The sequence below is a fragment of the Cetorhinus maximus genome, chromosome 11, assembly GCF_964194155.1.
Source record: "Cetorhinus maximus chromosome 11, sCetMax3.hap1.1, whole genome shotgun sequence".
NCBI classification, from domain to species: Eukaryota; Metazoa; Chordata; class Chondrichthyes; order Lamniformes; family Cetorhinidae; genus Cetorhinus; species Cetorhinus maximus.
In genome coordinates, this window is record NC_135889.1 from 91,583,937 (window position 1) to 91,610,300 (window position 26,364).

The 26,364-nt window shown below is 42.4% G+C and overlaps 1 protein-coding gene across 8 annotated transcripts in view; it reads left to right on the forward strand.

Annotated features, from left to right (window-relative positions):
• The window catches only part of rab3gap1 (RAB3 GTPase activating protein subunit 1), a 76,587-nt gene extending 51,125 nt beyond the window's left edge, over positions 1-25,462 (forward strand). For 4 of the 8 annotated variants that reach the window (XM_078552462.1, XM_078552463.1, XM_078552468.1 and 1 more), the window contains 8 exons: positions 8,761-8,898; positions 9,681-9,908; positions 16,388-16,484; positions 16,726-16,829; positions 16,925-17,040; positions 19,887-19,989; positions 23,416-23,436; positions 24,689-25,462. In XM_078552462.1, the coding sequence (XP_078408588.1) occupies positions 8,761-8,898; positions 9,681-9,908; positions 16,388-16,484; positions 16,726-16,829; positions 16,925-17,040; positions 19,887-19,989; positions 23,416-23,436; positions 24,689-24,931 (1,050 nt within the window). In that variant the 3' untranslated portion in view covers positions 24,932-25,462. The remainder of the gene's footprint in view (positions 1-8,760; positions 8,899-9,680; positions 9,909-16,387; positions 16,485-16,725; positions 16,830-16,924; positions 17,041-19,886; positions 19,990-23,415; positions 23,437-24,688) is intronic. The other 4 variants (XM_078552464.1, XM_078552465.1, XM_078552466.1 and 1 more) reach the window with 2 other exon arrangements.
• Positions 25,463-26,364: the final 902 nt, after the last annotated feature.

Genomic DNA, 26,364 nt, shown 5'->3' on the forward strand with positions numbered 1-26,364 from the left:
GCACCATCGCAATATTTCGCTGGGCGGGGGCGCGATGAAGTCCGATGCGCGCCCGCCAGTAATTAACGGGCTAGTTAAGGCCCTTAAGTCGTCGATCGATGGCGATTTTCAGGCACCTGTGTGATCTTTGGGTCGGCGCACCGGCTCAACAAGCAGGCGGGTAAGAGACTCTTAATCAAACTCATCCGTGGGCGGGATAAGAGGGCTCAGTGGGGTTGTCAATCTGGTCTGAGAGTATTTTTGCAGAAAGTTTTTTAAACTTGCCTGTGTGATCTGTAGCAGTTCAGAACAAATTCCAGCAGCTTTGTGTACTTTGAACCTTCAGGTCAGCACTCTGCAGTCAGTAATCTTTATCAGGCCTGCAGCTTTCCAGAGGCCCCTCTTTAGCCTGGGTATGGGTTCTGACATGTCCACTGGAGGCAGCTCCTCTGAGGAGGAAGCGAGGGCTAGAATAAGGAGGAGGCCGGGAGTGCACAATCAGCCTCCAGGGGAGCCACCTTTGGGAGTACAGGCCAAGAGTAGTCCAAGGTGGAAGGGGCCGCAGAAGATGCCACTATCCTGCTGCCAGGGTATACAGGCAGTGAAGCAGCTACTTCAGTGTGACTGAGGTGCAGTGCCAAAGGAGGCTCCGACTTTCAAGGGAGACAGTCAACTACATCTGTCAAATGAATGGCGCTGAGATCTCTCCTAACTGTGTAGGTGGACACCTTATGCCAGCGGCGCTGAAGGTCACAGTTGCCCTCAACTTCTATGCCTCTTGCTCCTTCCAGGGCTCGGTGGGTGACCTTTGCGGTGTTTCCCAATCAGCTGCCCACACTTGTGTCAAGCAGGTCACAGACGCTCTGTTCAGGTGTGCATTGACCTTCATCCACTTCCGCTGGGACCAGGCAAGCCAGGCACAGTGGCTTTGCGGCCATTGCTGGCTTCCCCCGTGTCCAGTGTGCAATAGACTGTACATATGTGGCCATCAAGGCACCAGCAGGTGAGCCCGGTGCCTTCGTCAACAGGAAGGGCTTCCACTCCATGAACGTGCAGATAGTGTGATCACAGGATGCAGATTCTACAAGTCTGTGCCAGATGCCCAGGCAGCACCCACGATGCTTACATCCTCAGACACTCCCAGGTACCCGGGCTCTTCAGTGCTCCAGCCCGGCTTGATGGATGGCTGTTGGCTGACCAGGGCTATGCCCTCCGAAGGTGAATCATGATGCCTCTCCGCCATCCAAGAACAGAAGCTGAGCAGCGCTACAATAGGAGCCACACCTCCACAAGGGCTGTGGTGGAGAGAGCCATCGGTTTTCTCAAGATGCGCTTCCGGTACCTGGACCGCTCAGGGGGTGCACTCCAGTAGCCCCCCCCCAGATCATGTGTCGGTGATAGTGGTTGCATGCTGCACTCGCCACAATCTTGCGCTGGAAAGGGGGGACGCAATGGACGAAGAAGACGTTGATGTAGTGGATGCGGCTGCACACGATGAGTCCAGCACTGATTCTGAGGATGAAGAAGCACAGGGGAATAATGAGGGGCTAAACGCTGACCCGGGACTACGCCAAGGAGGCAGGGACACCCGGGAGACTTCGATCCAACGAATCTTCAGCTAGCTCCAGACAAATGAATCAGCAGGACCAGCCTTACCTGGCGCATCCATACTCGGCACTTAAGTGCTAAATCTGCCAGGTCATCATCTGCAACTAAGGGCTTTGGATATAAACTTCAATGTCCACTCAAACACTCATAACATGTATGTAAAACATACATAAAACAGAACAAAGGAGCCACCCTCAGCCATGGTAACACATCTGATTTTAGGTTTCACCATCAGAAGTTCACACAAAGTCAAAACAAAAAGTTATTCAAGCAGAAACAAATAATAAGTCCCTAATCTAGGGCCAACACAAAAGCACCAGTGAGAAACCCGTGGTGTGCCTAAGGTGCCTTATGTGTACGTTTACGGGTGCTACGTCTTGGTGCCGCCCCACCGCTCAGAGCGGCAGCCTGCTGACTCTGCTGTCCTGTTGGCCTCGATGACCTTTGCGGTCGTCCTCTGGCCTGTGGAGCCTGTGCTGGGACTGCCTGGGAGGGATCTGCCAGATGCACAGCTGGCATCTCCCCAGTCGTTGCAGCCTCATCCAATGAAGCGGTCACTGGGAGAGGGGCGGAGCAGCTGTTACCTTCATCCGGAGTGCTGTGAGAGGAGCTCACAGATACGACAGGCAACTGCTCCGCCGACGTGAGGTCGCCCCGGACCTCCCTGCTCACTGTCAATGGATGGACAACGAGCTGAGAAGCTTGAAGCCCATGCCATCTGCCACACTGGCAATGACCAGCTGTGGTCACTGGTGCTGTGAGGGCTTGCAGGTCCCAGCGTAACCCCAGGAGAACCTGCTTGTTCTCTTGGAGGCTTCTGCTCATGGAGGAAGCATGACGCTCTGCCATGAGGCTCATTGCATCAGTGATGCTCCGCGTGGACTCCTCCACCATGGACACCAAGTGAAGCATAGTCTCATGCAACATTCCCAGGTGCTCCCGCACACCCAGCCGCATTTCCTGTAGCTGCTACGTTGTGGATGACTCCTGCAGCACATCATCATGCACCGACTGAGCATGTGCCTGATCCCCTGCAGTCCTCCGACTGCTGGCGCCATCAGTGCCCTGTCTCTGCCAGCTCCTCCAGCGATTGTGGTGCCCTCTCCACTGTGCCCCGGGACAGTAGCAGATGTTATAATGCCCACCGAGGTGCTAGTATCTGCGCTGGTGCCTGCCTCTCAGAAATGATGTGACGCAGGTAACACTTCAGGACCCTCAGGTGCGAGAGGGGGCATCTGGAATTCCTCCTGGTGGCCAGGCTCTGATGCTGAAATGAACAACAAGGACAGTGGATCAGTTAGCGTGCACACAGTGACACACTTCACCCCTTCTCCCCCTGGCTCATTATGCGCTCAACCTTCCAGAACCTATGGAGACGAATACTGGTGGGGTGGCAAATAGGAGGATACCCTTACATTACAAGCGGATACAGACGGGCTGGTCAGATGGCTTAAGGAATGCCAAATGGAATGTTATGTAGATAAGTGTGAGGTGATGCACTTGGGCAGGAGAAACAAGGCACGGGAATACATGAGGAATAGTAGGACCGTGGAAAGCAAGGAGGATCAGAGGGACCTTGCTGTGCATGTCGACAGGCCGGTTAAGGTAGTGGGACAGGCACATAAGGTGTTTAAATACGTAAATGCCATACTTGCCTTTATTAGCTGAGGAATAGAATATAGAAACAGGGAGGTCATGTTCCAAGTGCAGAAAACGCTGCCTAGGCCACAGTTATAGTTCTGCGCGCAGTTGTGAAATGCGCTTGACGGGAGGGATGTGATTGGAGTGGAGAGAGTGCAGAGATCATTGCTGGCTGGGCTGGAGAGTTTGACTTATGAGGAGACGTAGCATAGACTGGGGTTATTTCCCCTGGAGCAGAGGAGATTGAGGGGGACATTATTGAGGTTGAGAACATTGAGGGGCATAGATAGGGTCGACAGAAAGGAACTTTTCCTCTTGGTGGAGGGATCAGTAATCAAGTGGCATAGATTTAAGGTAAGGGACATGAGGTTGACAGGTGATGTGATGAACAACTTTTGCACACTGTGTGTTGGGAATGTGGAACGCACTGCCTGAAAGGGTGGTGGATGCAGAAACCCTCCTAACGTGTAATAAGTATTTGGATGTGCAGTTGCGATGCCATGGGGATAGTGGTGGGAAATGGGATAGGGCGATTTTGGAAGGTACTTGACATGCGTATCTTCTAAGGGCCGAGGGATCTTTGTCTATCATCCAAACCTCTGACTCTATCACTCTGTGACCAAGCAATGTTGCAACAATAACAAATCAAAGAATCATCAATGCTACGGATGTTGGGAGGACATAGCGGATCTCACTGCTGGCCTCAAATACCTGGCCGTTCCACCCCAGCCTCACCGACACCAGTTGACGCATGGCGCCTCTCAAGCTCCAGAGCCTCCTGTTCGAAATGGCTTAACATCGTGAGCTGGGCCTGGCCACCTCCAGTCCTCGAATGCTCACACACGTTGTGAGCATTCTTCTCCTGAAAAACAGAGAAGACCATTCATTGTGTAAATTTGCACATGGACTCTACATGCGCCGCTGCACCCCAACCACAGTGGCCCATATCAGGCCTCCAGTGCCTCTTCTCCCCGCTACTGCTGATCAGTCACACAAAAATAGTACGCCTGCTCCCAACACCCCCCGACGGCCACCTTGGACACATTCTCAGTCCATCACTTTAGGAAACACACGGTCTTTGCTCCTATAGCAAGGAGTCGCAACTACATGCAGCGTCGAGGGCAGCAGATGGCTCTTGGCCACGAGACCTTGAGTCTCCCCTTCCACAGTCTCATCATCGTGAACAGGACATGTGTTGGAGTTCTGAGTATGCGCCTAGCTGCATCTCCTGCGGGTTGCCCCCAGACTAGTCATGTGCAACTAAGAACAACGCATAGTTTGGGGGAGAACTCATCTCATGAACTACTCAGGCTGATGTAAGCGTGGGCACATCTCTTTTCCCGCCCAGTGTACGAGAAATGCCCAATGTGACTCAGTGCAGTCACGACAGTAAGACTTGCGGGGGGGGCCCTCAAAGGCTAAGGCTACCTGCAGGGTTAAATGCCCAATGCCAACATGGTACTCACCCTTCCAGAGTGCAACAGATCGTTGAAGCGCTTATGGCACTGGATCCAGGTATGCCGCATCACATCGCGGGAGCTCACCACCTCCGCTACCTCCTCCCAGGCACGTTTGGTCATGTGGAGGGGGACCACCTCCTCCCATCTTGGCAGACCAACACCTCCTGCTGTGCTGCCACCTCCTTGAGGAGGGCAGCAAGGCAGTTATCAGAAAAGCAAGGGGCGCATTGGCCCCCTGCTGGCCTACCCTGCAGCCTGCCCTGCTCCTCTGCCCTTCCCTCCAGTGTGCCCTGCTCAGCCGACCCCCTGCGGTGTGACCTGGAAGTGGCCATTGTGAGCAGTCTACAGGAGGTTACCAGGCCTTTCTTTAAACAGACTGCTGGGTCGCCATTGGACCCGGCGGTCTATGCACGCCCGCCACATCCCACACACTCCCACTATTCACGGGAGTTGGAAATGCGCTAGGCGGGCCTTAATTGGCCTGCCCTCGCAAAATGGTGGCTCGGGTCTGCGCCTGCCCGCGGCCGCTCCTGCTCCGCCCGCCCGATAGGCAGAAAATTCTGTCCTTGGTCCTCATTCAAAGGATTACGTCTGCCATCTCCAGCTTGATGCCACCACCAAACACATCATCTCCTCAACCCCCTGACAGCATTCCGTAGGGACCATTCCCTCTGGGACACCCTGGTCCACTCCTCCATCACCCCCAACACCTCATCCCCTTCCCACGGCACCTTCCCATGCAATTGCAGAAGGTGCAACACCTGTCCCTTTACCTCTTCCTGTCTCACCTTCCAAGGGCCGACACACCCCTTTCAGCTGAAGCAGTGCTTCTCTTGCACCTCCTTCAATTTGGTCTACTGCATTCACTGCTCCCAATGTGGTCTCTTCCACATCGGGGAGACCAAATGCAGACTATGTGACCACTTTGCGGAACACCTCCGGTCTGTTCGCAAGCATGACCCAGATCTTCCAGTCGCTTGCCATTTCAACACACCATCCTGCTATTGTGTCCATCCTTGGCCTGGTGCAATGTTCCAGTGAAGCCCAACGCAAACTGGAGGAACAGCACCTCATCTTCCGATTAGGCATTTTACAGCCTCCTGGAATTAGCATTTGAGTTCAACAATTTCAGACCATGAACTCTCTCCTCCATCCTCACCCCCTTTTTTTTTAAACACCTTTTTTGTTACATTTATTTTTTATCCACTTATTTTTATTTTTATTTCTATTCATTTATCTGTGGTTTTATCCCCCCCTTCTATCCCATTTCCTATCCTTTATTTCCACCCCCCATCCCATCCCCTATTATCACATTCTGCTTTCCTACCTTTATGCCACTACCATTAACACTCCCATTGTTCTTTAGTTCATGACATCTTTGTCAATCCCTCCTTTGTCCCCACCTATTACTGGCCTTCTAACCAGCTTCACCCCCCCGCCTCCAAACAGTATAAATTTCATCACATTTCCACTTCTCTTTAGCTCTGAAGAAGGGTCATACGGACTCGAAACATTAACTCCGTTTCTCTCTCCACAGATGCTGCTAGATCTGCTGAGTTTTTCCAGCATTTTCTGTTTGATTCCTGGTCCCTGCTAAATCTGTTGATCTTAGCTGATTTAATAGTTGGAGCTTTCCAATTAGTCTAAATATCCCTCGTCAAGAAGGAAAACAATTGGGCAGGATTTCGACTCCTAGTTGCTAAATGTGTACACATACCGGTGTTGTTACGACCTCCCCATGGGGGAACCGTAAAACAAAATAAATTTACTAAATGAACCCCAACTGAAGAACTAATGAATAAAATTTCACTTTTTGTACAAAAGATCACTTTAACATGAATCAGAGCCAATGCAAATTAAACATGAATTAACAGGCAAATAATACTTCAAATAAAAAGGTAAATTTCAATTTAAATAGTCAGTACAACAAAGATACATTTCACACAAACACAAGCATTTCCCTTCAGCAAGTATAGCTACATTGTTCCACAGTATGCTGTTCTTTATTCACACAGGTTAGGTCAGGAGTCCTATCTGACAACAGCTTTCACCCCTGAGTTTCACAGGTATGATTATTGTCAGCAAGGCACACCTCTATGAACTCTCTCCCCCTTGAGTCATGGTAGTCCTGATAGTGTAACTTTTCAGAGTTCCTTTTCAACTGACCAACCGGTAACATCCCGGTTCACGGTTGACCACTTCCGGGAAAAGGTCCACCAATGTAACACCTCCTGAGGTATTTGCACAACTTTCCGGGTTTTAGACTTTTTTTAAACCAGCTCATACATTGTCTCCAAGAGCTCCTGTCTCCTTTTCTGCCAAACAGAAAAACTGACCTCTTCCTGAAATTGATTTGCTTTTCTCCTCTCAAGAGTTCGATGTGTTCCTCTCCCTGTCTTCTCTTTGTATCTGCATCTGGTCCATCACCCTCCAACTCCTCTACTTGTAACCCTCCTTTGTGTCTGCAGCTCTCCTTAGTGTTTGCCAGCCACACAGCTTCTTTCTTAACTTCTTCCTGGTGGTACTGCTTCCAGGTCAAGAGCACCAGGTTACATAGACCAGTACATAGACCAGAGAATTGCAATTGACCTCTTTACAATTGAAGCAAACTCCTTTACTTCAATTTTGAAAGGTCTGTGGAATCTGTAATCATTTTTAAGAAATTGCAAATTTCCCTTACTGTACTGACTCCAGGTCAAAGGTCGTCACAGCATGTATGTATGTGTGTACACTCAATGTAGGAACAGGAGTAAGCTATTCGGCAAATCTAGCCTGCTTCACCATTCAATGAGATCATGGCTGATCATATACCTCAGCATCACTTGCTCGCACTATCTCCATGTCTCTTGATGTCATTAGTATCCAGAAATATAGCAATTTCTGTTTTGAACATGCTGAATGATTGAACTTCCACAGCCCTCTGGGGTCAAGTTGAGGAACCCCTAAAGGTTTGGCATAAACAGCTGAAAAGTTACAGTGGAGATCAAGAAACCATTGGCAGAATTTCCAGTCCTAGAATACTTTGGAAAGTAAACATGCAATATTTTACTTTGCGTTAAAACAACTGTGCACTGTAATAAATGTACATCGTAATAAGCAATGTCTTGAAAAGTGGGACTGGTCAACAGCAACCAGTGAAAAATAATCAAATTCATAAACATACACCTGCATGTCACCATCCCTCCAAAAAAAATCTCATTCAGAAAAAGGAGCCAATTGTATTCCTCAAAAGTGTGAGAAAACCTTTTGCTACAATCAGAATATCATATTTTCCATTCCTCCCTCCCATTCACCTCTTCCATACCAACAGTATAGAATGTTAACTTATATTTGATGATGATGGCAGTGTCTTTTTAAAAGTTAGAAATTTATTTTACCAGATGTCTTATATTTGGATAATAATGGAATAACTTTTACTCGAAGTTCACGTAAAGCAGAAGTGTTGAAGAAACCTCTCATTGTGCAAGCTATTGATGCAAGTTATTTTACATCAATGAGATGGAATGATTAAGTAGTTTTTCAGCAAACTGTAGCCACAAACTGCGCTGTGTAAATCTTCAGTCGAAAGAGTAGGAGGATTTCAGTTTTGTGATTAAAATTCCCCACATTCTCCTTTTAAGTTTCAATCTCAGCTGTGCTGTTAGTGAAGTAATCAAGTGGATGCAGTAAACCCTTTGTCATGGGGTGCAAGAAACATTGGATGGAAAAATTGTGAGAGTGCCATCTTTGTGCAAATCACAGAATCTAATCAAACCCTCATGCTTCATTCAGAGCGGCTCTGGTAGAGATTTAGGAGCAGATTATCTGGCTCTGTTGTTGATTCTTGTAACTCATGCCACCACCAGAAGGACAAATTTTGGAAAAGATTCATTGTAAAGCCAGTGGAATGACCTATTAGATTTTTCACAGTCCAGTGTTGTATAATAATCAAATTGTCAATTTAAGGAGGTGTATTTTCTTGCTGTTTCACAGGCTTTCTCCTCCCCACCCTCCCCCATCACACTTACTACAAAGCACAGGAAACAAATCTAACGCAGACATTTTAATTTACTGAAACCTTTCATCCTGTCAGGAGCCAGCACCAATGACAGAAGATTTATTAGAAGAACAGTCGGAGGTATTAGCTAAATTGGGGACATCAGCTGAAGGAGCACATCTACGTGCTAGAATGCAGAGTGCCTGTTTGCTGTCAGACATGGAATCCTTTAAGGTAAAATACATTGTCAGCATTTCAATCTTCCTAATCATCAACTATAGAGGAACACTATCTTATTAAAAATATTATTCCTGTCTTTTGAATGAATGGAAAGGGTTGGTTGTGGTACATTCAGAATTGTACTGCATCACAGAAAGAAGTTGTGCAGCTATGATATAATTCCTACAGAAGTTTGATTGCTTAGTTAAATTCATTATTTTGTGAGCTAGAATTGCGCTGGAACAGAGCTGCAATAACATCACCTGTTCAAAGTGCACTGGAAGATCAAGTGATGTGTATATGATTGGGTAATGTGCACTGTTAAGAGATTTCGTCACAGCAAATTATAGTTGTGTACAGTGGTTATAGAATTTAGTTATGTAAGCTTGAACATATTATTTTTCTAAACAAAATACACAAAATAATATTATACATTTGAGTGTGGGAACTTCAAGCATGTGCATACAATGCAGAGACAACTGTTGAAGTTGCAGAGCAAGAGAGGGACTTGAGGTTCATTGTGAATAAAACACTGAAGGTTCAGAAGCATTGTGAAGTGGCTACTCAAGCAAATTACTGGAGGGCTGATAGTGCACACACAGTTGTACAACAGCTGTGTTAGTAACCCTTTGGAGAGAAGGGCAATGGATATAAGCAAATATATGCTGGGTTTTTTTTATACAGGTTTACATGAAGTAATTTTTCTTCAATTAAAAAAAATTTGAGTGATAACACTACATCTTCAATGAAGTAATGTAACTTTACAACGAAAATAATTTTTTGATTTGTTTTTTTAGGCTGCGAACCCTGGCTGTTGTCTGGAAGATTTTGTGAGGTGGTACTCTCCTCGTGACTATATTGAGGAAGAGTTCACCGATGAAGCAGGTGACAAGGTTCTCAGAAGAGAGTTAAGTGCCAGAATGAAAATCCCTGGCAACATGTGGGTGGAGGCTTGGGAAACGGCAAAGCCAATTCCTGCTCGACGACAGAGACGTCTCTTTGATGACACAAGGGAGGCTGAGAAGGTATAACTGATTTAAATAGTTACATTAATGAGGGGAAGCAAAAAATAAGTTAGAAAGCTGGGGGGAAGGAATGGAAAATGGCTGCAGGGCAGGGAAATAATGAACGGTCTTAGGCACTTGAAAAGCAACAAAATAAAGACTAGAGAGAATTCGAAGTGAGAAAGGAACTTTGTCATGAAGGTAGACTTTGCTTCAGTTTACAGGTGATATGGTATTGGAGATGGAACAATATAAGAGCAGGAACTGCAAGAATTAGGCTAGCAATAGTTATGGAGGTAGTACTGAAAAAGTTGGTGAAATTCAAAGTGAAGAAGGCACTGTGGCCTGTTGTCCTGTATTGTACATTGCTGAGGGAAGTCGGCACAGAAATAATTGACTCTCTCAACAATCAAATATGCTTGGATATGAAAGTTTTTCCACCGGTTTGTAAAGCGGTTTTATACAAGAAAATCAAAAAGGCAATAACTGAGTAACTATAACCTAATACTGGTAGTAGAAAATCTCTGAGAGAGCATTATTGTCCAAGAAGTTAGTCACTAGCAATGTGTAGCTAATTGGGAATCCAGATGTAGTTTATTGCATTTCTGATTAGTAAATAAAAAATGATTAATAGATTCCATTATTGGGCATGTGATCTCAATAATCTCACGTGCATAGTGTGTACCTTAAGTTTTCTGTGTGTGTATTGGTGAAGTGGTAAGACAAAAAGAATAGTGAATGCTTTCTGATTGTGTGTTTTACTTCTTTGTTGACTGGTTGTAGAAGTTTAAGTAAATATATGTGTGAAGCTCATTTACCTGTATTGCTGAATATATGTAAGATGTTTTCTGCTAAAATTGGCATATGTGGCGAAAATAAAGTCCCTGCAGCCACTCTCGTGTCTAGTTAGCAGTTTTTAATTGGACAATACTATTGTAGAGGGCATAAAATTGGCTGAAATTAGGACTTTGTTAGAAAGACTTCAGTTAATTAAGGCAGCCAGTATTGTTTTGGAAAAACACAATTTGTACCTAACAAATTTATTAGAGGCCTTTAAGGAAACGATGGAATGTGTTGATAAAGGAAACACAGTGAATGGTGTATCTATGGATTTTGACTGTTACTTGACAAGTGCTGCATAGGAACTGTGTTGATATAACTGAGGTGGATTATACTAAAGGGAATATACAAAAATGGATACAAAAAATTGACTACAGGACAGAAAAGATAGTGTTGTTTAATCAATGTTTTTCAGATGAAGGAAAGGGATGTAAACAATGGTTTTCCCCAGGTGGGGATTCACAGTATCAAAATATACAGAGAGCAGAAGCAGTAAAGACTAAAATGAAACCAAAATACTGCGGATGCTGGAGATCTGAAATAAAAATAAAGTGCTGGAAAACCTCAGCTGGTCTGGCAGCATTTGTGGAGGGAGAAATGAGTTAACATTTTGTTGTACGGGTGGCCGAATTGCTACTATTGACAGAGTTGATCTGCAGACACTTCTTAGGTGGAAACATTAAGTTTATTTACAATGTACTCAGCAGCAACTATAGGTGTGCTTTCAACTCCAACTCTATCTCTACATGGACTGCCAGAGATAGCCCGTGCTACTGTCCTATTGGTTATTACAGATCATGTGATCTTCCTTAAGTATTATTCTTAAAGGTACATTACATACTAAATAAAACCCTAATTACTACATTCCTCACCCTTTAACTTGGCTATACATATTATATGTACAAATACATATTTTTCAAGACAACATAATATTTACATTGGGTAAGGGATTTACAAGTTCAGTCTATCAGGCGGTTTCCTGATGACGTGTGCAATGTTGCAGCTCCACAACTTCAGATTCTTTGTCAGGAGCCTCCTTTTTTGGAGTTGCCTGAACACTTGCAGTGGGCACTTGCAATTCTGCACCCTCAACTCTTACAGGAACATCAGATATGTCTGTCCTGGGTTGAGTATCCTCAACAGAAAACACAGATCCGGTCATGATCACTGGCGGAACCAAATCTTGGTGATTTGTCTCCCTCTTCCTTAAATGGTCCATATGTTTACAGATGATCCGGCCTTCCATCTCCACGTGGTAAGATAGAGGCCCAGTCACAGCACTTACATTTCACCTGGTGACCACTTTGGTCCTTCTCCGAAGTCCTTCATGTATACCGGCATTCCCATGTTACATTTCCTCTCATGACTATGCCAGCTGTGTCTAGTTTTCTGGCTTCCCTGACTCCTTTCCATCTTCCCCTCTAAATTTGGCATTATTAAGCCCAGTCTCATCCTGAGATGGCGTTTCAACAATAACTCCGCAGGTGTGACACCTGTTATTGTGTGAAGGATAGTCCAGTAATGAAAAAGAAAGCACACTAGCTTGGTTGCCAAGGAATTACCAGTTAGCCTTTTGCCTGCTTTGAACGTTTGAACCGCCCTTTCGGCCAGTCTGTTTGAGGAAGGGTGGTACGGTGCAGCTTTTACATGAGTGATTCCATTGAGGCTGATAAACCGTTGAAACTCAGCACTCAAATGCCATGCGCTATCGGAAACGACTACTTCTGATAGTCCGTGAATGGCAAAACTCTTGATGTAGTTTCTCAGTTATAGCGGCCGACCCTGATGACTTCACCTCATATATGTCCAACTATTTTAAATGGGCATCGACAATGAGCAGAAATATTGTTCCCAGGAAAGGTCCAACATAGTCAACATGTAACCGCACCCAGGGTCTACCTGGCTACTCCCATGAGTGTAATGGAGGTGTCACTGGCAACTTTTGCTGTTGCTGTCATTGCACACAGTGCTTTATTAAACTCTATTTTGCCATCCATACCAGGCCACCATAGGTAGCTGCCTGCTATGGTCTTCATTCGGGGAAATCCCTGGATGGACACTAATTCAATTAAAAGTGGCTCCCTTTCCTTTGGAGGAACTATCACTCGTGCTCCCCACAATAAGATGTCATCCTGGCTGGTTATTTCATGTCTCCTGTTGAAGTACGGTTTTTCATCAGATATGGGCTCCTGTGACTAACCATGCAACACTTGTTTGAGATAGGACTGGGTCCTTAATTGTCCAGTCTCTGATCTGTCGAGCACATACTGGCGAGGAACCTAAGAAATTTAAGAGTAAAACAAGTTCCTGTGAACTGGGACGTGCTGATCGTTTTCTTGTAAAGGCAACTGACTGAGGCCTTTGGAATTTGCGATTTGATTACCAGGCCTATGTATGAAAGTGTATTCGTACACTGCCAGAATTAAAGCCCTACCAGTATTTCTGTATCTTCTTTCTAGTGCAGATTTTAATTTCGGCCTTCTTTTTGACTTCACTATTGGCCAGACTTCTCTCAGATGCCAGCTCAACTTGTCTGAGCTCAGTAGCTGAGTTTCCCAAGATTTAATTATCTGATTGCTTCTTGGAAAATTCTGCGACTTTTGCTTCGAAAGCCTCTTTGGCTTCATTTAGCTGATTCTTCAGCTCCTCCGTCTCTTTGTATTTGTTTGCTGCCTCCTGGAAAATTGAGAATTGTTCTGTCTTCTCTGCCAACTCGTTCTTCAGTTTGTGCAGAGAAGTGTTGAATTCTGTCTGTTTCTCTTCATACTTTTCCAGAGATACAAACTTTGACCTGAGGGAATCTTGCAGTGTGTGAACGTCTTTTAATAGGTTTTCTTTTTTTCTGCGAAGGTTGCTCACCTCATCTCAAACTCTGTCATTAAGCAGGGTCTCTTCGAGTTTCTTCTGGTGTTTTTCCAGATTTTGGCTTAAGACAGCCTGCATTTCTTCAGGCTGTTGAGTCCTTACACACTCCTTTCTCAAAACAGGTGGCCGATCAAGGTTGATTTCCCTTGGCCAATTTCACCCTAGAGGACTTGGTCCTCCTCCTCTCAATACCAACACTGGTAGCTTTGCTGATTGGCTTCCCTAATGGACAGTTACTCTGTTTATGCCTTTTATTTGAATGTCTTCATCCATATATGTTTTGAGTTTGGTGGCTGCTTCTTCTAAACTTAATTGATGTTCACCATTATTCAGATATCTGAAGGTATATTCCCCAATTACTGTAGTGGAAGCTCCTCTGTCCACTTCCATTCTAACAGGTTTGCCATTTACTTTCACTGTGACAAATATTGGTTCTGTCTTTCCAACTTTCAGATTAAGCAATGAGTAAATGTCTGAATTTGTTGTTGTTTCAGGCTCTTCTACATTGTAGGTTTCATTGGGCTTATTCTTTTGTTTACAAGCCTCCTTGAATCTTTCCTTGCGCTGCGTCATTATGTGTCCATTTCTGTGACCATAGTAGCATTCGATTTTTTTTAAATGCCAATCGCTAAAAGACTGCTTGTTTCCACTTCAATTAAAATTATTCTTCGATTTTGCTGCTAAGTTATTTTTCTTTATTCTTTGGCTAGTGGGGGCTGTTTCCCGTTTCTCGGCAGAGTCTTGCATTTTCGTGCCCTTTTCGACTGGGGTTTCCTGCCTGATGTAGAGGACAGTGCCGTCTTGCACACCCTGTATTGCTTTTGAATCTCTTACTGTGCCTTCCATGGCCAGTGCTTTCTCAAGCGCCTTTTTGAAATCCAAATTCACTTCAGACAATAATCTTTTCAGAATAGAATCCTCATTCACACCACACACTAAACAATCTCTGAGCATGTTGTTTAGAGATGTGAATTGTTCCTTCTGAATAAGAGTCAAATTGAACTCAAAATGTGTAATTGGGATTTTATTTAGTGTAATGTACCTTGAAGTAATGCATACTTTTTGAGGAAGATCACATGATCTGTAGTAACCAATAGTAGGATAGCGCAGGCTACCTCTGGCAGTCAGTGTAGAGATAGAGTTGGAGTTGAAAGCACAAGTTGCTACTGAGTACATTGTAAATAAATTTAATGTTTCCACCCAAGAAGTGTCTGCAGATCAACTCTATCAATAGTAACAACTTGGCCACCCTTATAACAAACTGATGATGAGGATAAAACAGGATTGAACAAACGAAATCAAGTTAAAAAGAAATTGGCATTGTACCTCGCCCAGTGATTTTAAGTAGCAAGCTCCATTAGAATCAAAGAAATAATCCCCTCTTAAAATGCCACAATTTGGGAGCTCAGTTGAAAATGACCCTTCACAAAGTCCACCAATTCATCGAAATTCTTCGAATCTGGGGCACTGGGTGCCATCAAACTTCGAATCATACTGTAGGTTTTGCTCCTACAAGTACTCAGAGGATCGCTCGCCTCTTCTCTTTATCCCGTAATCTCGTTCGCTTGAAAAAAGAATGTGAGGCGTTCTATGTAATGAGCCCAATCATCTGTGGCTGGTTCAAAAGGATCAATTCTCCCAAATTGTGACATTTTGAGAGGGGATTATTTATTTGATTCTAATGGAACTTGCTACTTAAAATCACTGGGCAAGGTACAGTGCCAATTTCTTTTTAACTTGATTTCGTTTGTTCAATCCAGTTTTATCCTCATCACCAGTTTGTTGTAAGGATGGCCGAGTTGCTACTTTTGATAGAGTTGATCTGCAGACACTTCTTGGGTGGAAACATTAAGAAACATTAAGTTTGTTTATAATGTACTCAGCAGCAACTTGTGCTTTTAACTCCAACTCTATCTCTACACTGACTGCCAGAGGTAGCCCGTGCTACTCTCCTATTGGTTACTACAGATCATGTGATCTTCCTCAAAAAGTATACATTACTTCAAGGTACATTACACTAAATAAAATCCTAATTACACATTTTGAGTCCAATTTGACTCTTACTCAGAAGGAATAATTCCCAAGAAGAGACATACTGGACTCAAAACTAGAATAGATCCTTTAGTCTGATTGGCTGAATGGTAGCCTCTTGTCTTATAACATTCAGTGATTCGGAGGCAAAGTACTTGTTCTGGCAAGAGAGAGGATTCCAAACAATATCTCCAAATATAAATCAAATACCTCCCATTGTATTTGAGGGGTCAAAAATGAAGGGCCATAGATACAAGATTAAACATAAGCGATTTAGAACAGAGGGCATGAAAATGTCTTCACACACAATTGTAAATCTGTGAAATTTAGTTCCAGCGTTAGTAGTTGAGGCAGAACTAACTCGCCATGCAAAATTGGGTTATAGGTATATGATTAGAACTAATTGTTCAACTAGAGGGCAAATGTGAACACAAACTGGTTTGGTTGAATGATCTGTTTCTTTGTACTTCATGGGGCAGAGAACCACATCAAGGCATACCCAAGTACATGATGACTTGATGTTTATGGTTTTAAATTTTATTGAACTTCTTAAGATATGCAGAGGAAATTGATGTGCTTAAGGTTTTTTGTATGTAGGGTAAGACCGATGTAATTTACAACTCCAGGTTTTGAGCAATAAGGAAGTAATTCAAAATGTAATTTTATTAAGTTTTTACTGATGGATTTTTAGTCATACTTTAAATTGTATGTATCTGCAGATTTAGACCTGTGTACATGACATAATGAGACATGTTTTCTTACAGGTTCTTCACTATTTGGTTGGCTTAAAACCTGCAGATTTGACTAGGCATTTACTACCATGCATTTTGCATGCTGCATTGCTGAAGGTGAAAGAAGAAGGTAAAACAGTTTTGTTAGATAATACAACAGATGTGGTATTAACAGTTTTAAATACTTATAATTGTTTATGATTGAAAAGTTTTAGCATTTCACAATTTATATCTAATGAGTTGACTGATTAAATCTCAAGTTGTTTGTTAGGCTTGTAAAATATCCTAGTTTCTGGTCTAGTTTCTATGTTGCATTATCTTTGTGCTTTCAGTATTAATGGTACTATTAATTTATATACCACCTTTAACAGAATCTATGGAAGATATTCCCTCTGTAAGAAAAATAATTCAGCACATCATTACTCACGCTAGCAAACTTTTAAGATATTCAAACCCTGACATCAAAAAGTTGGAAGTAAGTTTTGCTGGAATTACCTCTCAAAAGATTTACAAATAGACAAAAGAGACTTTAGAAAATAGGAAAACATAACTAAATGGCCTCTTTTCCAGGAAATAATTAGTCAGATAATAGCTTCAGAAGCCATTATTGCAAGATCTCGATCACTTCAAGCCAAATTTGGAATTAAGAAATGTGAAAAGGAAGAGGAACGTGAAGAATTGGAAAGGTAAAAGATGTATTCTGTTGATTTATTAATCTGTAACTTGATCATTTTTTTTGCATTTACTTAGAAACTTTGTCAGTTTGGTAAATCTAAAATGGACAGTGAATAAGTTTGTGCAGTGTTTGGGGCTACACTAGATCGATGGAGTGTAATTTAAATAACATTTTAAGAAAGATTACATAATTCTAAAAACATCGAGAAGCTATTTACTACAGCATAAATGTAGAAAAGATCTATGAGAGGGTTAGAGTCATATCAATATACAGGGCAGAATTCGAGGACAGAATTTGATAAGAGCTGTAGGGTGACCAACATCCACCACCAAAACTGGCAGCACCCCTGCCAACCCAATTTCCAGGAACCCCTAGAGGAATTAAGCTGCTATTTGGCAATGGAAAACCTGTCACCTGGGCTCCTGACTTCATAGGGCATATTTGATTGCAGAACTTACCGCAGGCCAAGCATCTCTCCATTATCAGCAGTGACCCCAGTAACATTGGCTGTTGCTGGTAATTCACTTAGGCCTTTACTACGGATCCCTAGTGAAAGGTAAATGATGGTGGAATAGGGGTCGCCGGCGACGGGGGGATGCCAGGGGCTGGAGGAAAGGACAGGGGTGAGGCTCTCAGTGGGCACCCTACTTCCTGATATCAGGTCCTGCAATTAGGCACTGAGTGCTTTTTGAAGGAGGGACCAATCCTCTGTGCTCAACTAGACTGCAAGCATGCTGGGCAGTCTCCCCACATGGTGACTCCCCTGCCCAATGCTGATTAAATACATGGCACTTTGATGAGGCCCTTAATTGGCTTTAATTGCCAACTTAAGGGCCTCATTTGGTCTCTGGGCAGGAAGACCACTTGCAAGCCTTCCCACCCTGGACTTAATTGGAGCGAGGTGTAAGGTGGCTGGATCTTCGCCCCATACCCTCCTGCCTGATAAAACAGCAACCCTAGCCTCTGATCTAGCCCAGGGAAGGCATTAAATTCCACCCATAGTATATTTCTTGGGTCTATCTGCTTGGCTCAATTGGAGGCTGTATGATCAGCTGCCTCAGCCCCAAGCTCTGGAATTCCCGAAGCTTTTCCGCCACTCTGTCCTCTTTTAAGACACTTCTTAAAACTTACCTCTCTGACCAAGCTTTTGGCCACCTGTTCTAACGTCTCACATGGCTCATCAAATTCCATTTGATAACATTCCTTGGGGCATTTTGCTACATTGAAGACACTATACAAATGGAAGCTGCTGTTCTCCATTTAATATCAAAGCTCCATCCTTAATAGCTTGTTAGTAGTTGTTTTCTAATGCTTAGGTGACTACTCTAATTGCCTTTTGCTCAATTAATGATACTGAGCTATAAATATAATTTTCTGTTAAATGGCAGTAGCCCAAAATATTGGTGTTTTGTGGTGCTTACAAATTTAGAGCCACAGACAAGTTTATAAAACTCCAGCTTTTTTTGTAAACAATAGAAAATATTTTAGTTAACCAATTTGTTAACTTTTTAAACACTGAAGATAGATTTCAACATAAAAATAAAACTGCTTTGTCCTGAGATTGCTCTAAATATTTTTTGATGCAGTTGTTTTTTGCTTTATTATGCTGAACATTAAAGCAGAATTATTAAAAGTAATATTGCGTTTCAAAAAAAATTGCTCCTTTGTATTACATACCAACACACGCAGTAGGAGCCGGAGTATGCCATTTGATCCCTTGAGCCTACTCTGCCATTTGATAAGATCATGGGCTGATCTGATTATGGCCTCAACTCTCTTTCCTGTCTACCCTGTATACCCTTAGACTCTTGATTGACAAGGGGGTCAATCTGACTCAGCCTTAAAAATATTCAATGATCCAGCCTCCAATGCTCTGTGGGGATGAGAATTCTGTAGACCAATGACCCCGAGAGAAAAAAATTCTCATTTCCATCTTAAATGAGAGACCCCTTATTTCTAAACTGTGTCCCCTAGTTCTAATGTCCCATAACGGGGTGGATGCTGAGAGGATGTTTCCCCTTAAGTCCCCTCAGGATCTTACACGCTGGTGGCATTCTCCTTCGTTTTCCCTAGGTTCCTGTGGGCAGGAAAGCAGCTTCTGCTTGAGGTCTTGCTCTGATGGCATTGCAGAAATATGATAGGAACATTCTCGAGGGGAACTGTCACATCAAGCAGGGGCTCTCAATTACATCGGCAAATACCTTGGAGTAATCCAGTTTTACTTGTGTTTTTGTTTAATAGTGGGATTTACAAAAAAACATTGTCAGAGATTTGGATATCATATATTATTAGAATATTGCAATCTTAAGTATGTTTAGCAACAAGGGCAGCAGATACATGGGAGCACCACCGCCTGCAAGTTCCTCTCCAAGTCACTCACCATCCTGACTTGGAAATATATTGCCGTTCCTTCACTGGCGTGGGGTCAAAATCCTGGAAATCCCTTCCTAACAGCACTGTGGGTGTACCTACACCACAGGGACTGCAGCGGTTCAAGGCAACTCACACCACCTTCTCAAGGGCAATTGGGGATGGGCAATAAATGCTGGCCTAATCAGCGACGCCTACATCGCATAAATGGATTTTTAAAAATATATTGTGTAACATTTGTTTTCAGTTCATTGTTTGATTTTTTTTGCTTAGAAGTATGGATTATTAATGCAGCACTAACTAATGATATTTAATGTGCTCCATGTATGATAAAAGCTTAATATTTAATGTTTCTATTAGTCTTACATAAATCTAGCTTTGGAATTTGTTTAAAATTGAACTGAAAAGTTGGGCATGCCCTTAGAGATGCAGAAGGTTGACATGTCAGAAAACTTTGTCATTCACTGACTGATTTATTTTTATTAGGTTTGTGAGCTATCTTTTAGAGCAGCCAGAAGTACCAGTCATTGGAGCAGGACGAGGGCCTACAGGGAGCATTATTTACAAACTGTTTGTGAATGCACAGAGGGTGAGGACAAACTGAAATTAAATCTATCACTACTTGATTCTGAAATACCATTGATGAATGATCTTTGTAAAGTGGGGCAAAACACTTGACAAATGGTATGCAATACAGTTTATTTCTTCACTTAATATTCAGATAATGACATTGTGCAAGGGAATTTGCAAGTGAACACATGGTCAAGTTCTTTCATTAAAGTAAGAAAACCAAGGGTATATGAGGTTATACATTGGGAAGCAAATTACCACAGATTCCAATTCAAACACAAATACAGGCAGGGACTAACATAAATAAGAAGTGAAAGGCAGAGTAGCTAACTGGAGGGGAGAGACACATTTATGTTACAACAGAAATATTTGTTTATTGCTCTTTATACTTTCAGTTAAGTCTGTGCAACGTAATATTGCAGAACCATTCGAGATGCTGTTCCCTTTAAAATATTTCAGCTGGTATCATTTGACTGCCCTATATAGTATGTCAACAGTGAGCTCAAATGGCTTGCCGTCCTGTGTCAGTTCTGTTAGCTATGGCTCAGTTGGTAGCACTGTTACCTCTGAGTCACAAGTTATGGGTTCAAGTCCCAATACAGAGAGTTAAAGAGCACAAAAATTTCTGCTGACACTGAGGCAATACTGCACTGGTCTTTCAGATGAGATTTTAAATCATCTCAGGTGGATGTAAAGGATCCCATAGTGCGATTTTGAATAAGCTGTCCCCAACATTTATCCAGTCATTATCACATTGCTGTTTGTCAGAGCTTGCTGTGTGAAAACCAGCTGTCATAATTTCTACAATACAGCATTGCCTGAACTTAATTGGCTATCAAGTAATTTGGGATGTAATGAGGTTGTGAAAGGTACTACAAAAATGCAAATTTTCATTTAAGCCAAGGAGACAAGCTATTGAAAATATAAATCAGGAATGAATTGCTTGGTTTTGAAATAATTTTTGAACAAGGAATAGACAACTTATTGAGCAACAATCAGCGGTGTGAAGCTGTTAACACTCTATATTAGTGATATAGTTTTGTAAATGTCTATACAGGCAGGTTAAACACAGACATAGCCTATATCAAACTTAAGATAATCATCCTGACATTAAGTATTGTTGGATCTTCTGATCCTAGCTTTCTTACAAAGTCAAGATTCTTAATAGAGAGGAACTCAAGTCACAGCTGCTTTTGGAAAGGGGTGGAGTGCAGTCCATGGGATTAGTCGATCAAGTTACTGCTGTATCTGTCAGTATTATATAGATTAAGAATTAGAGCAAGCATTCTGTATTTGTCCTCAAATATTTAGGGCTGTTGGAACCAATGATGCTATTTCTGTTTTTCATGGGAAAGCTGATTTTCCATTTTCTTTAAGTTTGGATTTCATAACAATATAAAGTAGAGCAGAGCTCAGGAGCTCAAGTTCCAAGGAGCCTCAGGAGCTTTGCGCATGCACAGACTAGGAGCGGGTGGCGCATGCGCAATCCGGCATTTTTATAGTTCTTAGGGCCAAGGACGGGCCCAGTGCATCTGCGTGAAGACTTTTTTTTAAAAGGTGCAAAAACCCTAGTCCTGTGACCTAGAAGTGGGGCACCATCTTCAGGGAAGAGTCCCAGGCAGGGGACAGGGAGAGGTTCCAGTTAAGAAACAGGAGTAGAGAAAGAGGTACCAAGAAGATAAAAGGCTGTGGTTGGCAGTCTTTAAGTGGTGAGGATTCAAGAGAATCACTGGCAATCAAAGGGGGCTTGGGAGAAGTCCTGAAGATCTAAGAAGGCAACAGAAGGTTAGTGACTCCATGCTGCAGGCCGTTGGGGCCATAAGGTACCCCTTTGGAGCGGACAAAGAATGAAGTTGTGCTTGTGAGTTGGTGCTGGAGTGCAGAGACACAGGAATCCAGGGAAATGGAGTCTCCCATGAGAGGTGAGCTGTCATTGAGGCCATCTGAGTTGGAGGGACTTTGGAGAGAATTCCAAGATGAGATCTTCAGAGTGAAGACTGGAATCCCTTGTGAGAGAGACAGTGTTTCAACAAGATTGGTTGACTCAGTGTTTATTGTGTATATGGGTTGTTGAGAAATCCATGGACTCTGTCTTGGTTGGATTTGCCATTTAGGCTGTAGTGTGTGTTTGACCACAGCTTGCCTGTTAATTTATGTGTACCTCCTATTAACCCTGAATGTTAGAGTATAAGATAGATATTTTAAATTATTTTATCTTTCTGACCTTATATAGTAAAGTTTATTTTTGTTTGTTCAAAACCCATGGCTTTATTTGCTTAGCAAGTGTCTTGAATCTCAAACTTTGTTCTACTTTAAACAAAGTACTATTGGTTCCTAACTGGATCTTACCAAAAACTTGGAAGTCTGGTCTAGGATCATAACAATACATTGCAACAATAAATCCAGCTCGTCACCACTAATCACAATTATATAATGACGCTAATATGTACAGAGTATTTGTAGCTACCAACACATTTATAGAGTGGAACATATTTAATTGAATAGATCATTTTAATTGCAAAATGGTGGTAGCAAGTAAGATCCAAGGGCAGCGGTGGTAATAAGCTTGGGATACAATTGAATGATTATCTTTTCAATGAACTGTAACAGTGAAAACTGTCCCACTTTTTTAAAATAGAAAAGCAAAGTGTTAAGTTAAATTAACAAATTTCTTAGGAAAATAAACAGGACAACTATCTTTTTTTGATGATTAGTAGCCTTTTTACTTAAATGTGCTCCACTGTTAATGGCATCTACAGAAAATCTACACGCACAAGTAGTCAATGTTGTTAAAGTTGGCATTCAGAATTAGGTTCACTGCTAGAATATTTTATCATCTTCAGCATTTATTAACAGTGTGAACTATAAAATTTATTTTATGATTGAGATACTTCTAAATTTTAGGGATTTGGCATTTCATTGCTCACTTCCAATGCCTGCCACTGGCACCGCTTCCTGCCCGCGCCCCCCCCCCCCCCCCCCATCACCTCATCAAACTGACAAAACCAGCAAGTAGTACAAAATCTGATCACGTTCAGATTAAGGTACATGATATACTCACATGTAAACTGGTAAGTTCCCAAATGCCCACCCAGTTAACTTAAAATATCATGAGATCATTTTGAACAATATCTTAGTGCTTGGGAAAATTATTGCAGCTTAGTTTTTTTTCCTCGCGGTTTGACCAGCCGAGTCTCTTGATATACCTATTGCTTTAGAACATAGTTCTTAGTTGTTGATTATGTACATGTAATAAATACCAGAAAATAGTCAGTCTAAATTATTGATCATTTTAGTGTTTTATGTCAAAAGGGTATGTTCATGTTCTAAATAGTATATTTAGTTTAACTTTTGTTTAACCCCTTATTAACCATCTGATTTGACTTTCCTTTCTTCATCATTGTGTTTCTCTCCTAATACTACTTCTCTCTCAACCCTTCTCAAGCTGGCTGAATCTACTGAAGAGGTAACAACCAGCCATTCTCCTCCATTACCCTTTGTGTCATGCCTCATGTAGATGCAGTTTTTTTAAGGGCAATGTATAAATGGCAACCGTCTCACATAAAACACATTTTGATTCTCTCTGGCTTCTGTTTCATTGGACCAGAACTTCCGATCTGAGTCAGAAACCCTAATTCTGACCCAGATCAAACAAAAAGTAACCCACTTGCCTTCCTACGATTTTTTGGGCCTATCTTCCAATGGAGGACTCTTCCAAACTTACACAGTGCAGCAATCCTCACAGGGAGCAGTAGAGAGAATCAGCGTAGAAGCCATGCCCCCTTTTTACGGTACTAGCTGCTGTATTCTGGTAAGTAGAGTTTAAAGGTCCCAAAATCACTGAGTAGCTATGGAAAGATGGTAAGTGGGTGAGGTGGTAGGGTGGCAGGTGGGTGGATGAGGGCAGAGGTAGATCGTATATTTACCCATGAGTTAGAACTGGTTTTAATCCTTCTAACTTTTCCTGGGTAATTGTTCAGGTAAGTGAGTTGGAACCATGAAGTCTCCGACTGAGTTAACAGTCGGAGACTTTTTTGGAAGGTTCCAGGTGCAGGGGAATTGCCGATCGGAAGTCCAAACTTTCCAGCAGTTCCTCTTTAGTCAGTGTACGGGACCTCCGAGGGGTCCCGTAGCAAATCTTGGGGGGTATCTCTGGGGTACGACCATATGGAGTTTGGAAGTTCTGGACCAATATGTTTAAATACAAGGTTGTATTTTTATGGTCCACCTGCTTTACCAGACCAGACCATTCACAAAGAAATGTCATTAGTATTATGGAAAGTGTTTCTTTCCAAGTATATTATTTTACATATTTCAAAATATGGAATTGGCATTCATATTGTAATCAAATTGCAAATTCCAATGAAAAACATGCAATGTTCATCCAATGCAAGTTTGTTTTACATCATGAATAGCATTTGAACTTTAAAATATACATTTACATTGCATAAAAATTAATTTGTATTTTTAAAACATTTGTAATTAGCTTGTAATCTATTTGAATAATTTTAAACATAGGGCCAGTTGAATCACTAAATAGTGTATTTGTTGGCAATATCACTTTCAGCATCTACGTTTGGTCAATTTCATTTCCAGCTTCCACATTAAATTCTATACATACAATTAAATAATTGTTTTGTGTCTCATCAGTAACTAGTGAATGAATTCTAACCACTGTTCAGACATAATTGGTGTAAAATAAATCTGTTCTGTTTAAGGCTACTACTCTGACTCCAATTGAAGACGAATCTGGAAAGCCAGGTTCTTCTGATGAGCACAGGTCAAGCTCAGGAGCACTCTCGGAATTTCCCCCTCCAACTGGACGTGAAATAATTCTTCGGACAACTGTGCCACGTCCTGCACCGTACTCCAAATCTTTACCACAACGCATGTACTGTGTTATGCTAAAAGATGAATTTCGTCTAGCTGGAGCATTTTCATCAGACACATCGTTCTTCTAAGATTGGCTGAATTGATAATTAACTCATTTAATTAGTTTATATGGTTATATCTAATGTCATTCCTACATTTTGTCATATTTGAGTTACACTTAATAAAGGAATATGTTTAAGCTGTAGCTGTTAAATATATCAGTGGCCCAATCTGAAATGCTACAAAAATGTTTTTGCATAACAATAATGCATGCAATGTAGAAAACTGGCACTGATTCAGGCAGTATATTCCATGATTGCTAATATTGGGTATAAGTGCAGTTGGTGGTTTGAATGTCAATTTCAGCATTAAAGTTGAAATAAGTGAAAATAGCATAGTTATGACTGTCCAAATGTAAAATATTATGACTACTGTAAAATGATACTAGTTAGTGCATAGTGAATTTTTGATATGGTCATTACTTCAGTTGCTATCTTGCTGAATATAGGGCAGTACTTGGTTTATATAATTGTTATTACAGCCCTGGAAGGATTTTGGAACGGTCTCAAAAAATTGTTTGCCTGTACCATGTACTCCACTTCATAAAGACTTTTCTGGTTGTGGATGCTTTAAGTATTTTATTGCATCAATAAATAGTACAAATCACCTACTTTAATACTTTTAATAACATAAATAGCAGCAGGAGTAGGCCATTCGAGCTTGCTCTTTCATTCGATATCAGGGCTGCTGTACCTTACTGCATTATCCTCATATACCTTAATTCCCAAAAATCTATCGATCTCTGTTTTGAATATACTCAACTGAGTATCATAGCTCTCTGGGATCGAGAATTCCCAAGATTGACAACTCTCTGCATGAAGAAATTTCTCCTCATCTCAGTTCTAAATAGCTAACCACACCCCAGCCAGGGGAAAGATCTTATAAGAACATTAGAAATAGGAACAGGAGTCAGCTCCTCAGGCCTGCTCCACTATTCAATAAGATTGTCAGTGATCTTATCATGGCCCTAACTCCTTTCTGCCAGGTCCTGACGGTGTGTTGCTTCCATTCGATAGTCTTGGCTGGCTGCATGTGATCACTTGGCGGCTGGCCAATTAACTAATTGGAGGCACCGGGGCCTGTACAATTAAAGAGCAGGGGCAGGCAACGAAGTGCCACCTAAAACAAAGGTTGGTGCCATATTTAAAGTGCTCACCCTGCATTCACTGCTGCCTCGTTTTAAACAATTGTCTTGGCAAAATTGCAGAAGAGCCATCCAACAGAACAGACAACCCAAAGAGCCTACTGGGAGTCTGCTGCAACAATGTTGGAAGGAAGACAATGGGAGACCCCACAGTTTAGTGATGTCTTCATGCAGTTTCTCCTCCAGGCTGCAACAGCAAAGTGGGAGGTCCTCATCCCATGGAACGACAAGAGACTGCCCTGCCTGACCAAGCAAGTCTGGACAGAGATCAAAAAGGTCAGTAGCTTTGCAGTCACTCCCCTACCCCAGACCATAGCT